General features: G+C 47.6%; 6 protein-coding genes across 6 annotated transcripts; 3 read left to right on the top strand and 3 right to left on the bottom strand.

The window, feature by feature from the left end:
• Positions 1 to 88: 88 nt before the first annotated feature.
• Positions 89 to 974, bottom strand: N7496_005429 (type 1 glutamine amidotransferase; the record flags this gene model as incomplete). Its single annotated transcript, XM_056698358.1, has 3 exons — positions 89 to 394; positions 449 to 675; positions 746 to 974. 3 exons carry the CDS (start codon positions 972 to 974, stop codon positions 89 to 91), a joined length of 762 nt encoding a protein of 253 aa, XP_056556883.1.
• Positions 975 to 2,190: 1,216 nt separating this feature from the next.
• Positions 2,191 to 2,706, bottom strand: N7496_005428 (uncharacterized protein; the record flags this gene model as incomplete). Its single annotated transcript, XM_056698357.1, has 1 exon — positions 2,191 to 2,706. One exon carries the CDS (start codon positions 2,704 to 2,706, stop codon positions 2,191 to 2,193), a length of 516 nt encoding a protein of 171 aa, XP_056556882.1.
• A 2,652-nt stretch (positions 2,707 to 5,358) lies between these two features.
• On the top strand, positions 5,359 to 7,170 carry N7496_005427 (alkyl/aryl-sulfatase; the record flags this gene model as incomplete). The annotated part of the gene is made up of 1 exon (XM_056698356.1): positions 5,359 to 7,170. The coding sequence occupies one exon, from the start codon at positions 5,359 to 5,361 to the stop codon at positions 7,168 to 7,170; it is 1,812 nt and encodes a 603-aa protein (XP_056556881.1).
• Positions 7,171 to 8,435: 1,265 nt separating this feature from the next.
• N7496_005426 (cysteine hydrolase family protein) lies at positions 8,436 to 9,374 on the top strand (the record flags this gene model as incomplete). Its single annotated transcript, XM_056698355.1, has 1 exon — positions 8,436 to 9,374. The coding sequence occupies one exon, from the start codon at positions 8,436 to 8,438 to the stop codon at positions 9,372 to 9,374; it is 939 nt and encodes a 312-aa protein (XP_056556880.1).
• Positions 9,375 to 10,468: 1,094 nt separating this feature from the next.
• On the top strand, positions 10,469 to 11,195 carry N7496_005425 (GNAT family N-acetyltransferase; the record flags this gene model as incomplete). The annotated part of the gene is made up of 2 exons (XM_056698354.1): positions 10,469 to 10,892; positions 10,948 to 11,195. The coding sequence occupies 2 exons, from the start codon at positions 10,469 to 10,471 to the stop codon at positions 11,193 to 11,195; spliced, it is 672 nt and encodes a 223-aa protein (XP_056556879.1).
• Positions 11,196 to 11,556: 361 nt separating this feature from the next.
• Positions 11,557 to 13,182, bottom strand: N7496_005424 (dienelactone hydrolase; the record flags this gene model as incomplete). The annotated part of the gene is made up of 3 exons (XM_056698353.1): positions 11,557 to 12,389; positions 12,439 to 12,876; positions 12,936 to 13,182. 3 exons carry the CDS (start codon positions 13,180 to 13,182, stop codon positions 11,557 to 11,559), a joined length of 1,518 nt encoding a protein of 505 aa, XP_056556878.1.
• Between the last annotated feature and the right edge of the window lie 454 nt (positions 13,183 to 13,636).

Here is a 13,636-nt window from a genome sequence, read left to right as displayed (position 1 = left end):
TCTATTGCTTGGGACTTTTATTGAGGGCTCTAATTTTGACAGATATATTCATAAACCATGATACTCATATTGCAAAATATTAACTATTCTATTCTGTACCCTCTGTAGCATCCGCAATAAACTTAATAATCTCTGTCGCTAAAAATGCGCCGTCATGAGGCTTCGCCGCCCTCGAAGAGCCGTCTTCATAAAGCTGGTCATTGAATATTCCGCTGTCATGCCGGGCTTTCAACACCTGTGACATGATAAACTCGTTAAACTCGGGATGTGCTTGCACACTCCACAACCGGTTAGGCATGTAGAGACCCTGGACGGCGCATCGGGGACTGTATCCGAGATTGATGCATCCCGCAGGCACTTCGTGGACCACGTCCCGGTGCATTTGTTGGAGGTACTAGATCATGTAAGGAAATGATTTAGAATACGTTGGATATAGGTTGGGTCTTACCAGCTTGTCCTTGCCAAAGATCTGCTTGCCAGCATCGGTCAAAGTAATCTCCTCAACAGAGACCTCCCATCCACCATCGCCACGACCAACGCGCGAGCCCAAGGCACGAGCAATAATCTGATGGCCAAAGCAGATGCCAACAACGGGCTTCTTGTGCTGCTCAATAACGCCCCGGACATACTCCGTGAGGCTGACAATCCAAGTATCATCCGCGAATGAATCATGTTCTAGTAAGCCTTGTCAATGCATACTCTCGACGGTACAGTGACTCACAAAAGAAGAGAGGAGAATACATACTGCTACCAGAGAGTAGAAAAGCATCATACTCAGTCGGATCAGGATAAACCGGGTTATCCACGACATGCCACTTGCTGATTTCCTGAATCTCCACCCTCGAATCCCCAGACGCCTCTAGACCCTTGTTCAACAAGCGTGTGAAGATCTCTCCATAACCACCGAGTTGCTCCTTGATGGGTGCAATGGGCGTATCACATTCCAGGACAGCGATGCGTAGTGATCGGGTCATTTTGCCGGTTATTGCTATGTATGCACCTTGGTCTTCCCCGGATTGTTTGTAAGTGTAGAAACGCTTGGTGCCACTCGGTGTGTGCTTTATGGGATGTTCGGCCCCGCGGTGGTGTTCCCGACCTCGGCGAGCGCGCTTGGCTCCACTGCGCGGTCCGCGGGGTTGTTATCGCGATCTTATCCGACGGCCAGGAACACGGCGTCGGAGTTGATTGTGTGTTGACTGTGTTGCTTTGGAACGCGCGGCGGCTATATGTGTCGATATGGATGGTTTGTTTCCCTGGGCTGCAATCAATTCAGAGGCAACAGCTTGTCACGTGTAAGACCGCAAATCACGTAACCCGGTCACTATCTCTGTAGTCTAAGGTTATAAGTGATACTACAGTACGGGCATAATTGTCTTCTCCTTGAATAACGTCATCTACCTTGCACTCTTCAACGTAGTCTCTCTATCTATCTCGAATATGAGGATACCTGGTGGACTTATTATGCGCCCTCCAGCCAGGCTTAAACGCCAAGCTAAACCCTTTATGGCACGACTGCTGCCGTACTACCTTACACTCTTGGTGCTCCCTATAATCCCATATACCACCCCGGTCTATAACGTGATATTGATCATATTGAGGGACTTTATATGGTACTATTGTCTGCCAGATAGATATATTAGATGACAAAGAGAATGGTGGGACGAGATCTCCATTCAGAGTGGGCAACGGGTTCTAGAACATGACGTCACCCGGAACTGCACTTGGTGGTATTGATCAACAAGTGGCTCAGATGAGTATGGGCAGGTAGAATCTTTATTCATTAGAAGTGATAAGACTGTGCCTTATGACCACTGGATTGATCTACAATAAAACAATAAACTTTACGTGTATTGGCCGAACAACTTCCCCATCTGGCCAGACGGGAGACCTGTCATGGGACATGTTCAGTAATACTCGACTTGAAAAATTGGAAGTGCCAAGATTACTAGAATTAGACTCAAGTTAAGATCGCCATCCTGACCGTGGTCGAGTTTCAGATACTGACGGGTGTGTCTATAAGAAATAAAATGATGTTGGAAATGTGTGCGATTCACCCAAAGGCAAGCTTCTATTGTCCATGCAAGTCATGAAAGTCTATAATCATGAAAGTCTATAATCTACCGCAAGCGCTATGATGATGAAAAACAACTTTTTCTTTGAATTCGAGCATGAAAGAATGGAACGGGATATTTATCCCAAAGTAACGATGTACTGCGCATCAACCGAACAGGAGAGCGTGTTCACATCATCAGGGTGCTGATAAGAGTCGGCGCAGTCAACGTCACCTGCCTCGCAAGTAGCAGATTTGCAGCTCGAGTCGCTAGGCTTAACAGAGAAGCCACTCTTGATGAAATCGGAAGACGAATCCAGGTTGATAGAGGACAGATCCCAGTAGAGCGTGTCCGAGTCGACGGTGTACTCGAATTGAAGGACACTGTCCTCGTTCTGGGTGGTGGAGAGCTTGATGGAAATGCCACCGCCGTTGGAATTGGTCTGCCATCCCTCGCTGTAGGTACCACCGCCGGAGGAAAGAGTTTGCATACTGCCTGAATCGGAGGATGTCGTCCAGAGGTAGACGTCTGAGTCCATGTTGTTGACGAATTGGACGTTGCCGCTTGAGCTGGAGCTAGAGTCGCGGACACGGTGAGGCAGAGCTGCGGCGGTGGCAGCGAGGATGCTAGCGATGAAAACGTTGGAGAAGATCATTTTGTATGTGGAGTCGTTTGACTAGGACGTCGAAAAGGACAGTATGTGGTAATCAAGAGAATGTCTGTAAAAGAGATTGACAAGAGAATGACAGGATCTGAAAGAGAGTGATCAGATCGTTGCAATCAACAAGAAAAAGAATGAATTGTCGAAAGGACTGTAGTGATTGATGAGAAGCAGGGCCATCGTAGCAGATCATCCAGAGTTATATATCGTCCTCGGTGGAGTTTTTGGAGTAGTGGCAAGACCAAAAACACTGCCCTGAACCGCCAAAGCTGTTCTAAGTTGAGATTTCATGGGGTTCACCAATAGCTGAGTCGATGGTGGATCTGCTTCAATATCCGATGGTCTCGAACGTTGTTGCCATCGCCGGAAATGGTAATCCTCCAATGTCTCCAGTGGTTCCGAGTTTTCCAAGCCATCCATGCACCCTATATGGTTAAGATGATGGTTCGCTCGTCCCCCTGGGAGAATTTGATAAAACTGGAGATCTTCCATCAGTGGCGGTTCTGTGTTTCGGACTCTCAGGTCTTGCTTGATCTGATTTGCCTCAGACTCCAAAAATGGACTTCAGAGTTTGCGTTCCTGCAAGGATTACAGGAACAGAACCAAACTCGCTTTCTCCTCGGAACAGGAGTCGGCATTTTGTGTTTCAATTATTATCCGTGCTTTTATGGTGTTCCACGTGGAAACTGGAACGCATCAGGCAAGCGTGCCTGGATCGCGGCAGCTATAGTCCAAATTGACTATGTTGAACTCTAGAAATAGATGTAAGCGTATCCATAAAACGATAATACAGACAACTTGGCACTTGCCAATAATGAAGAATCGATTCGGTATATAGTCGAAACCTGTATGCCTCACTACCACAGGGCCTAGAATGAAAAAAAACCCCATTAACCCTGTAAATGCCAAGCTTAAAGCAAACTATCTGCTACTGGTGTCAAAGAAGCAGGTCTGTTGTTGACCATAGTCCTTCACCTAGAGGAGAAGGTAGGGTCCGGATCCCCGCGGAAGACAGACCGTGTCCCCAGTTCGGTAAGTACACCGAGCAAATGCCATGTTCTTGAACCGCCACCCAGCTAACTAGGTATGTGAGTCAGCACGTTTAGACAGGAGCAGGGTCTATTTAAGGGTCTTTTTGAAAAGCCTGGACCAACGGCCTGTGGGGGTCTCGGGCGAGTGGGTTGAGGTTGACGCAAGTGTGGGGATGGTTTCTACCCAATGGTAGTTACTGCGAGTCTGCATTCAAGGCCTGGCCATATAAAGAAAATTAAAGACATAATGATCTTGCCTAGAAATGGTCTACAGGAACTTTCCCGACCATGTGATAATAGTGAGTGCCGAATTGAAAATGTCTTCTTTTGTTTGCTTTGGGGTACTCCGGGAAGCGTTCATTGTGCTGGCTAGACGCCACTCGAATTGTCTAACAGACCGTGCCGTACAAATAGGGAATTGATAAAATGACCCCCCCTCTGGATATAATGACCCCCCTCCCTGCCTGAGAATGCCTGGATGTTCAGGCGCCAAGGCAAAAGTTTTGTCTTGTTTGCTCATGGAAGAATATTTTTCCACGCCCCCGCTCTCACCGCCCACACCGCTTTCCACCACCATCTCACCACTTTCCTTACCGTCCTCACCGCCAACCCCCGAGATCCGCCACCACCACTAAGTCCTCCGTAACTACCACCAATCTTTCTTTCTTGAACCCCTCCTATACCACTAAAATGCATATAAATTCAATATGAATTTCTCTGTTAAAAACGTGCATTTTACAGTAGATTGTATAGTGGATTTACTATATAATCCAGAAAGGTAGACTGCAGAGACTAAAGTAGCAGGGTGATAGGCAGAAAGGTGGGCAGAAAAGGTGGCAGAATTTAAGCGGAGAGGGAGTACTGGCAAAACTTTTGGCAGAAAAAAAGTTGGTAGCCTTGGTGCCTTGATGTCTGAAAGTCCAGGCATTTTAAGGCAGGGGGGGTCATTATATCCAGAGGGGGGGTCATTATATCCAGAGGGGGGGTCATTTTATCAATCCCCTACAAATATAAAGTGTTCAATTCGCGATCCCCGCCACTTGAAAATGACTAAAATGCCCACCCGCCACATCTCGTCCGCATGTTCAAATGTATTCATTGAATCCTAAAAAAACAAGCACCTCCTGTTTTACCTCGTCCATGACGCACACTTTTCCGAGCCCCATATAAGTAAATACTTAAACCATTAGAAAAACGACAAGACATATCGACCCCTTATAGGGAAATTTGATTGCCTATCTAATATAAGGCAGGAACAAACTTGCTATTTAACTAATGTAAATGTAGCGAACCGTTATGAGCCTTGTATCACTTACATTTGTAATGATGTCATTTCAGGAATGTACGGTACACATTCGGCGTAACGCGGAAGGTAAAGGCTTCCGCTTGAGGAATTGCTGGTGTCACTGCGTTGAAACCACTCTCGTTATGTCGTCAAGCCAAGATTCTAATCTGTCGATGTAATCGTCATAGGCTTCGCGGCTATCGACTCGATCTTTTGTTTTTAGGCTGGAAATATCTGCGCAATTCAACGACCCTATGATATGTGGCGACCGATATCTCGACCATCGCTTTCAAAACTACTTACTCCAATCAATTCTTTGCTCATCAATCGATGTCTATTCACGATGCAGATCGTGGCTTTGTCGCAAAGCTTGACCCTTGCGTAATTAAAGATCAAGATGGTCACGTTGTTTGGAATAACGATGCATATGATTTCTTGATCAACTCGCCTTGTCCAGAGACAGCTAACCCGAAACTATGGCGACAAGCACAACTCGTAAGCAAGCAAGGCTTATTCAAGGTCACTAGCGGTATTTACCAGGTCCGCGGCTTTGACCTTTCAAATATGACTATCATTGAAGGTGATAGTGGAATCATCGTGGTGGACCCCCTCACTTCCGCCGAATGCGCACAGGCAGCGCTCAACTTATATTATGAGAATCGTGCGAAGAAACCTGTGATGGGCATGATCTATACACACTCGCACGCCGATCATTTTGGAGGTGCGAAGGGGGTCTTCGAGGCAAATACAGCTTGCATCGTGCCTATCTTGGCACCGTATGGCTTTCTTGAACATGCTGTCTCTGAGAATATCTACGCCGGGAACGCTATGGCTCGCAGAGCTGCATATATGTACGGCGACCGTTTACCAAAAGGGCCGTCTGGACAAATCAGCTGTGGTCTGGGGGCAACGGTTTCTGCTGGAACGGTGACATTAATACCTCCATCGGTCGATATCACGCATACCGGCCAAGTAGAGGTGATTGACGGGGTCGAGTTCGTCTTTCAAGTCACTCCTGGCACAGAGGCGCCTGCGGAAATGAACTTTTATCTGCCGCAGCGGCGGGCCTTGTGCGTCGCGGAAAATGCGACCCAATGTCTGCATAACATTGCCACTCTCCGAGGCGCCGCCGTCAGGGATGCTCATGCATGGTCTTCATATTTGGACGAGACGATTGTTCTCTTCGCTGAAACTTCAGATGTCGTATTTGCTTCCCATCATTGGCCCACATGGGGTCAAAAGACTCTGTTAAACTATCTTACGCAGCAGCGTGACCTTTACGCTTTTTTGCATGACCAGACGTTGCGCTTAATGAATGATGGTTTAACGGGGATTGAAATTGCCGAGGAGCTGGAGCTCCCCGTTCGACTGCGAGACTGTTGGCACACGCAGGGATTTTATGGCTCTGTGAGCCACAATGTCAAGGCCATTTATCAACGTTACATGACATGGTTCGATGGAAATCCGGCTCATCTATGGGAACACCCGCCAGTCGAAGCGGCGAAGCGTTACGTGTCTTGTATGGGCGGCGTGGAAGCAGTGGTCCAAAAAGCGAAGGAATTCTCTGACGAAGGGGATTTACGATTCGCTGCCTCACTTCTCAACCATGCCGTGTTCGCCGATCCCGAGAACACAAAAGCCAAATCTCTACTCGCATCGACGTACGAAAGTTTGGGTTACGGATGTGAGAATGGCCCATGGCGAAACTTTTATATTTCAGGCGCAACGGAACTACGTGGTGTGAGGCCAGAAGGCAACGTACTGTCTGACCAGACTGGGCTGGTTGAGGCTTTGTCACTTCACCATCTCTTGGCATCGGTTGCTGTTCGATTGAATGGCATTCGAGCGCAAACAGAAGATTTCATCATCGATCTATATGTGACCGATAGAGACGAGCACTGCCGTTTACTCATTAGTAACGGGGTGTTGATACACCGTACTGGAAAAGGCTCTTCGAAATCATCAACATTGGATTCGGCAAATTTCTCATGTACGCTTACATACAACCAATTGGTTCAGTCCCTGTCAGCTAGGCAAGCATTAGGACCTTTCGGTGAAGAGAAGGGAGATCGCTCTTATTGGAACAGACTACTTGATTTACTCACCACCCCGAAGGCAACGTTTGAGATCGTTGTTCCTTGACGGAAATTTCAATCAAAATTGGTGTACAATGTCACACAGAAATCCCACATGTCAAATTAATAAAAAGTTCAGGAGTTTTGGGCATATTCTAGTAGAACCTAGTTGACCTTCAAGAGACTTACATACTTGGACTGGCGTCACCCTGAGCGATTACCAGCAAGCCCGCCCATATCTGACCACCCTTTCATTGCAGGCGGAGTAGTCGACAAGTACAAGATGATATAACCGAAGCTTAGATCTCTCATGCAGGCGGGGAACTTGTAGTTGGGAATTCTGTTGTGTGACCTTTCTGCAGGCTGTCCATCCTGTTATCAGGGTTTGGAACAGTATCTCTATGTTTCCTGACATAGAAGGCAGTAACGGTCGTCACTGTAGGTACTTATACACAAACAAGTAAGTGTTGGTTGAGAAAGAACATATCACTTTATGGATTGTATGAGGTTTAGGCATGCCGTATTATAGGCACAGCTGGCTGGTTATACCCTTTGGGTGGCTATATATTGGCTGCTTTTGGAAGAAGATTACAAGCAACAGCTGCCAAATTTTTGTTTCCAACGACATAGATTCCAAGTCGTCTTCCAGAATTCTCACAGAAGGCTCATATTCAGAGCAATGAAAGGTAAGTACTTGCCAATAACGCGGCATCTCAAAGCCATGGCGTTTCTATGATATTACCACTACTCAATACTGATGGAAGCCAGAAACTCTCAACTCGCCGACGTTGTAGACAACTTACTCTCTCGGCTAGAACCTTTTTCGATTATACGTACAATGCATGACATCTGATCAAACAATAGCAAAGCCACTTTGTGTCATGTGGGTTCCCTGCATCGTGTTCAACGCACGTTGCCCTTCTCGAAAGTATTGTGACAATCGTCTCTGCGATCTGGGGTGCGCTGCAGTCCTGCTATTCCGAGGTTATACGTCAAGAGGTGCGACCTGAGGTTATATCTAATGCGATATCATTGATGTCTTGGCAATCATTTTCGTGCTTCTTACAGGAAAGGGGGCAGGTCTCTTCAGGGAGGACGAATGCCTGGGTTACATTTAGCAAGTGGATATTCTAATGCAAATTTGGGGTAGCTGCTCAAGGAAAGGTGTGCTCAATTCGATTTGTAACGAAATATGAGCTGCTAGTGCGGGGAACGGAGATAAGCCGAGTCGAGAATATATGTCCCCCGAGCAGGCCCCTTTCAACATGACAGACACTAGCGGACAACCTTGCCTGTATCTCTCCAAGACAAAGTCCTTCAAACATACACAATATGGCGCCTACAAAAAGAATCGGGAAAGACTCAACGAACTTCTGGATCTACGAGCCCGACAGCGGCACCATCGATCTCTCCCGCGGATCGCGCTCAAAGCAGCTTATCAACCTCGAAACAACAACACAGACGACCCAGATTGATACAGAGAAGAGCGCACTATTGCTCATTGATCTGCAAAATTTCTTTTTAAACCCAGCTGTGCGACCACGAGTCGGAGACAAGCCTACCCCTGCAGAAGCAGCTACGCGGGCGCTCCTTAGCGCAGGAATTCCAGCTGCTCGGCATCACGGCATACGAGTTATCTGGCTCTGCTGGGGCTTGACGGAGGATGATCTGATAAGTATGCCACCAGCGGCTATCCGCAGCTTCGGTTGTTACGAGACTTCTCCAGCCGGGAAAAATCATGTTGGAGAGAAACGCCTTCTCCCATCAGCACCGAACATGATTCGAACCAAGAACCCCGCACTCTACAAGGGCCTCGGAGTAGACCTCGGGAGTGTGGAGCTTAGTGATAACAACAGGGTTCCAGGAGGCCGAGTTCTCATGCGTGATTCCTGGAACGCTGCACTTTTCGATCCCTTCAACGAGGAGTACAATTCCAGCCAGGATATGCCCCACGATAACGCGCGATCAAAGCCCGACGTTCTATTTCATAAGAACCGCATGTCTGGGCTATGGGGATCTGGCTCGGAACTGGAGAGCTTCCTGCAACAAGAGGGGATAACTACGCTTCTTTTTGGTGGGGTAAATACCGATCAATGCGTTGGAAGCACGTTGACCGATGCGTTCAGCAAAGGCTACGATTGTATTCTATTGCGGGATGGAGTTGGAACGAGCACGCCCTTTGGTGCGAGTGAGGTTTGGGAATGGAACGTCATGAATTGTTGGGGATTTGTTTCCACCTGTGACGCTTTGAAGAATGCGTCGACATATTAGAATGTTTTAAGTCTACATTTATACAATTGGTTACTAGGATGGAAGGCTTTGCCGCAACTCTTCCCCAGCCCCATGTAGGCTCCTCTTCCAATATAACAGACGACGGGTAAAAACATTAACGTCGAGATTAACCTTATCAATATTCCTCGCACACTTATTTCCTTTGCTCCAATTCCGAGATATGAAAGCAATTTTTGGGATTCTGTCACATACGCTTTTTCCTCTTATTATTGAAATAAAAGCCACGAATATTCTTTCGGTCGATATGATATTATGAAATCGACAGCGAGATCAGCCACCTCGGCGCAGATTCACCAACTTCCGACTGGTGTTTCCAAGCTCGAGCGTGCCCTCGGTCGCGGCTTTTTCAATAAATGAACACAATCACATTTCAGTACCCATTTCTAATCAGTTTACGGATACCATGGTCCTCGGTGAAAAATTATCGCCCTGTAATAGTCACAAGTTTATGGGGTGCACCAGCCGTGTACCCTAGTTACCCAACATGAATATGAGTCATATAGTAGAAAGCGTTTCGACATTCCGGGGTGCATAGTACTCTTCTCAAGAGCTTATCTTGTATATTTATCTACCCTATAGGTAAAATGCTAATAGGCAATCGGCCATAGCATGATATACAGATGGGCGATGGGCCGACACCCCGAGCGGATCTTATGTATGAGAGACGGTCGGAAGCGCTAGGAATTCGTATCCACAGGCAGCCATCGACGATCTACGATATACGGGATGCCATAATTAAAAACGTGTCAAGGTATATTAGTTTAATACATATTCACTAGATTGGCTCCTGCAAGACAGCCTATAGAGAAGAAAAGACCGTGCGCTTGGGTAGCATCGGTGCTGATGATCCATTTTGTTTCGGCTTCGTGACCCAAAAGGGTACAAAGGCACATTTAATACGGACACGCTAGTGCTGACCCGGGCACTAGCTTTGGCCTAGGCTCAAATCAAGCATTATTATGAATCACCACGAGGCTCGCGCATTTTCTGTACGAATACGTGTCCCATTTGCCTCGCAACGGCTTTTCTTCCACTTCAAGTATTGCATTCCTCTAACTCTCTCACCCTTCGTCATGGCCGCATCAAAACCGAGCTCGCTGGATTTCGAAATCCTCCCAGCAACAGAAGCTGATTGTGCGACAGTCGCACACATAGAGGCTACCTCCAATTGCACTCCCAGCAAAACAGAGCCGAAAAATAATCTTTCGCTAGTCTTGTTCGGCCCACCTGGTGATTCATCATTTCGAGCAAAAGATCTTGCCAATAAACTTGAAAATGACCCGAGCGCAAGGATTTGGAAGGCCGTAATCAGCGACGAGAACGGCCAAGAAAAGATCATTGCCATTTCTCTTTGGCACTTCTACCTCGAACCAAAGGTGATTGAAGACTGGAAGGATATCGAGTGGCCGGCTGGTGCGCATCAGGAAGGCTGTAATACATTCCTTCGCTCGACAGTGGCAATGCGAAAGAAATACATGTCGGAGAAGATATTCGGTCGTATGTAACTGTTTCAACTTTTTTGGATTTGGGAATTTCAGCTAACTTGGTATAGATCTGCAAGTTTTGGCTACTCTTCCTGAGTGTCGTGGTTATGGGATTGGTTCTGCGCTTATCAAGAAAGGCCTTGAGGTAGGCACGGAGATGGGCCTAGTTGATTTCTGGCTGGAATCATCGAATGATGGGCATGCGCTTTATGAGAAGTTTGGATTCCGGGACGTTGAACCTGTTGTGATGGACTTATCGCAGTATGGTGGTGAGGGCTTGGCCCCGGTTAGGACTATGAGGAGACTTCCTAACTGAGTCACCTCATCTGTGAGGTTTACATGGCGTATAATTTAATGACTTTACTACTGACTCTACGGGATATATTAATATGTCTGCGTGCTCTTCTATTTTCCGTCGAGTCCCAGATTATTTTTGGTCATGAAATGTCTGGCACGAATTCACTTGTCAATAAGTTTGCATTTCTTAGATCAGAGATGGCATTCGTGCGAAAGCATCGGATGGAAACTTGAAAAAAAAACATGGTAATTATGACTCATCGCTAAGAAGAAAATGCGGATATAATACACTATCCTTCCAATCTGATTTGGATCCATGTTCAAAATGAACTGCTCAGAAGAACCAACTAGAGCACAATATTCGCGGGCTATTTGACTCGTCATTCACCATTCTCGTCGCTACCTTCCTCGACAAAAGCCTTGTGGTTGGCAGATTCCGACTTGGACTGCTTGGTGGACTCGGTCTCAGTGACTGCCCCATCGTCGTCCTCTTCATGTCCATTTGACTCATCAGGTGTACCATTATTGGCCTTGGGTGGCTCGGTTTGTGGGATTCCCTGTTCCTGCACCGATTTACCCTTATTTTTCTCTCTAATGGGCATAGGGGTCTCCGCCTCGCTCTTCAACTCCACAGCAGACTCTTCGCCCGCCTGCGAGGCGCGCGAACTTCGGTTCCTCAGGGCCCGGGCACGTCGAATCATTCGATTGTGATAATCCACTTGCTCTTCTTCTGGGTTTTCATGTAGAATACGACGAGCAGCCTCACGGCCAACAATTGGGAGGCGATCGACTCCCTTGCCGGATTGGGGAACAAGTTTCGGGTCCAGAAGACCCACTTGAACTAGGACACTGGCCTGATCCCAGTATGTGTGCTCTGAGTATAGGCGACCTGCGCGCAAACTGACAATGCTGACGATAATGATCTCAACGCGTTTGTTCGTGGGAGGAACTCCAGGAAGCATCCAGGGAATCTCCTGAGAATGTTCAAATGAGACGTAAAGCTCATCGACTACACGGTCGGCTCCTGATGTTCGCGAGAGAAGGCGAATTCGCATAGAAGGAGGGAGTTTTCCGAGGAAATGATGGTCGTAGAAACGGCGTAGAGCTTGTGTGCCGATTCCTCCACTCATTGTCGGCACATACGTGACGGCAGGTTTCTTGTGTGAAACGTACGCATCCATAGTCTTGGTGATATTGGACTTGAAGTATTTTCCTGCAGTATCGTTAGTACCGAGTACGGTCGATTTTAAATAAGAACCTACCCTCTTGATGCTCCTCCCATCTTCTCTCCAGGTCTGCCTGTCGTGAGAATCCTTTGCGCAAGACATGGATCGTACGTGTCCATGCCAGGTCAGCGGCAAGGTGGTCATACTCCTCCATGTCATGCTCGGCAAAGCCCGGTTGGGCATTGTCGTAGGTATAAGCAGGATATGCGAGCTCGAGTCGTTCACCCGTACCGATTCCGGGATTGATAGGGCGGGTCTTGCGTTTCTTCCTGCCTTGCAGGCCCAACGCGACCGGAATGGTAGTGACATCCACAGTATCGCCTGCTAGGTGCACCAGTACAGGGAGGGAAAGCGGGAATCGAGATCGCGTGTCCGGTATGACACTGGGGTAGTATGCAACGAGTGCGCAGAGGCGGCTAGCATTTTGCGATTTCAGATAATAGTCCAAGCAATAGTTGGCCGCCTCGCCATATGCTGCTCACATTAGCTATATACGAACCCGTCCATTTGCCGCTTGTTGGAGATTATCTTACCAATGACTGCATAGTTCTCGCCAACTCCCAGTCCTTCCTTGACCCCTCTCAACCGACCCTCATAGTCCTTACCTCCCCCATCTAACGGGAGGTACACGACATCGAACCCTTCATCCTGCCAATTTTTGATCGTCTCCATATCGAATTCACCCGTCTCCGACGTAATGCATACTCGTGCATTGTTCGAGCCATTGTTATATAGAAGACCCCCGCTTAAGCCGGGGGCGTTGATTGAAACAGTCGCCATTTGGTGTCCAGGGTTTCGCCCAACGACGACTTGTAGCAGATCTAGCGTTTGTTTACCACCGGTCGGTTCACGGTGCGGGCTGGAGGTTCGGGTAGACAGCGGGTTGAGGAGAAGATTTTGCGATAATCTTCAATCGATTGTTCTGAAGGTTGATTTTCCCAATGAATCGGTCGAGAAATTAAAACGTTAACAAAGAGGTTGGTGGTGTTGAGATCGCTGTTTGACAGCTAACGGGCCCTACGTCACTGGCGCTGTCATGTTTCGAGCGCCGACGTCATTGTGGTCGGATTTCCCTGGCACTGGCCAGGTTCGATAAATTAATTGGCCGCGGGCTACATTAATTCCACTGGAACAGGCACTCATTTAGGGACAATAGGCTTGAGGTGTATGTGGAAATTCATGGTTTATTATCATACCACTTCAAAGCTCACCTCCAGTCGCTGTCGATCGCACG

Source organism: Penicillium cataractarum, assembly GCF_028827025.1.
Source record: "Penicillium cataractarum strain IBT 29864 chromosome Unknown utg000004l, whole genome shotgun sequence".
Taxonomy (NCBI): Eukaryota; Fungi; Ascomycota; class Eurotiomycetes; order Eurotiales; family Aspergillaceae; genus Penicillium; species Penicillium cataractarum.
The sequence above is the reverse complement of the archived record's forward strand: the minus strand, read 5'-3'. Positions and strand labels throughout refer to the sequence as shown.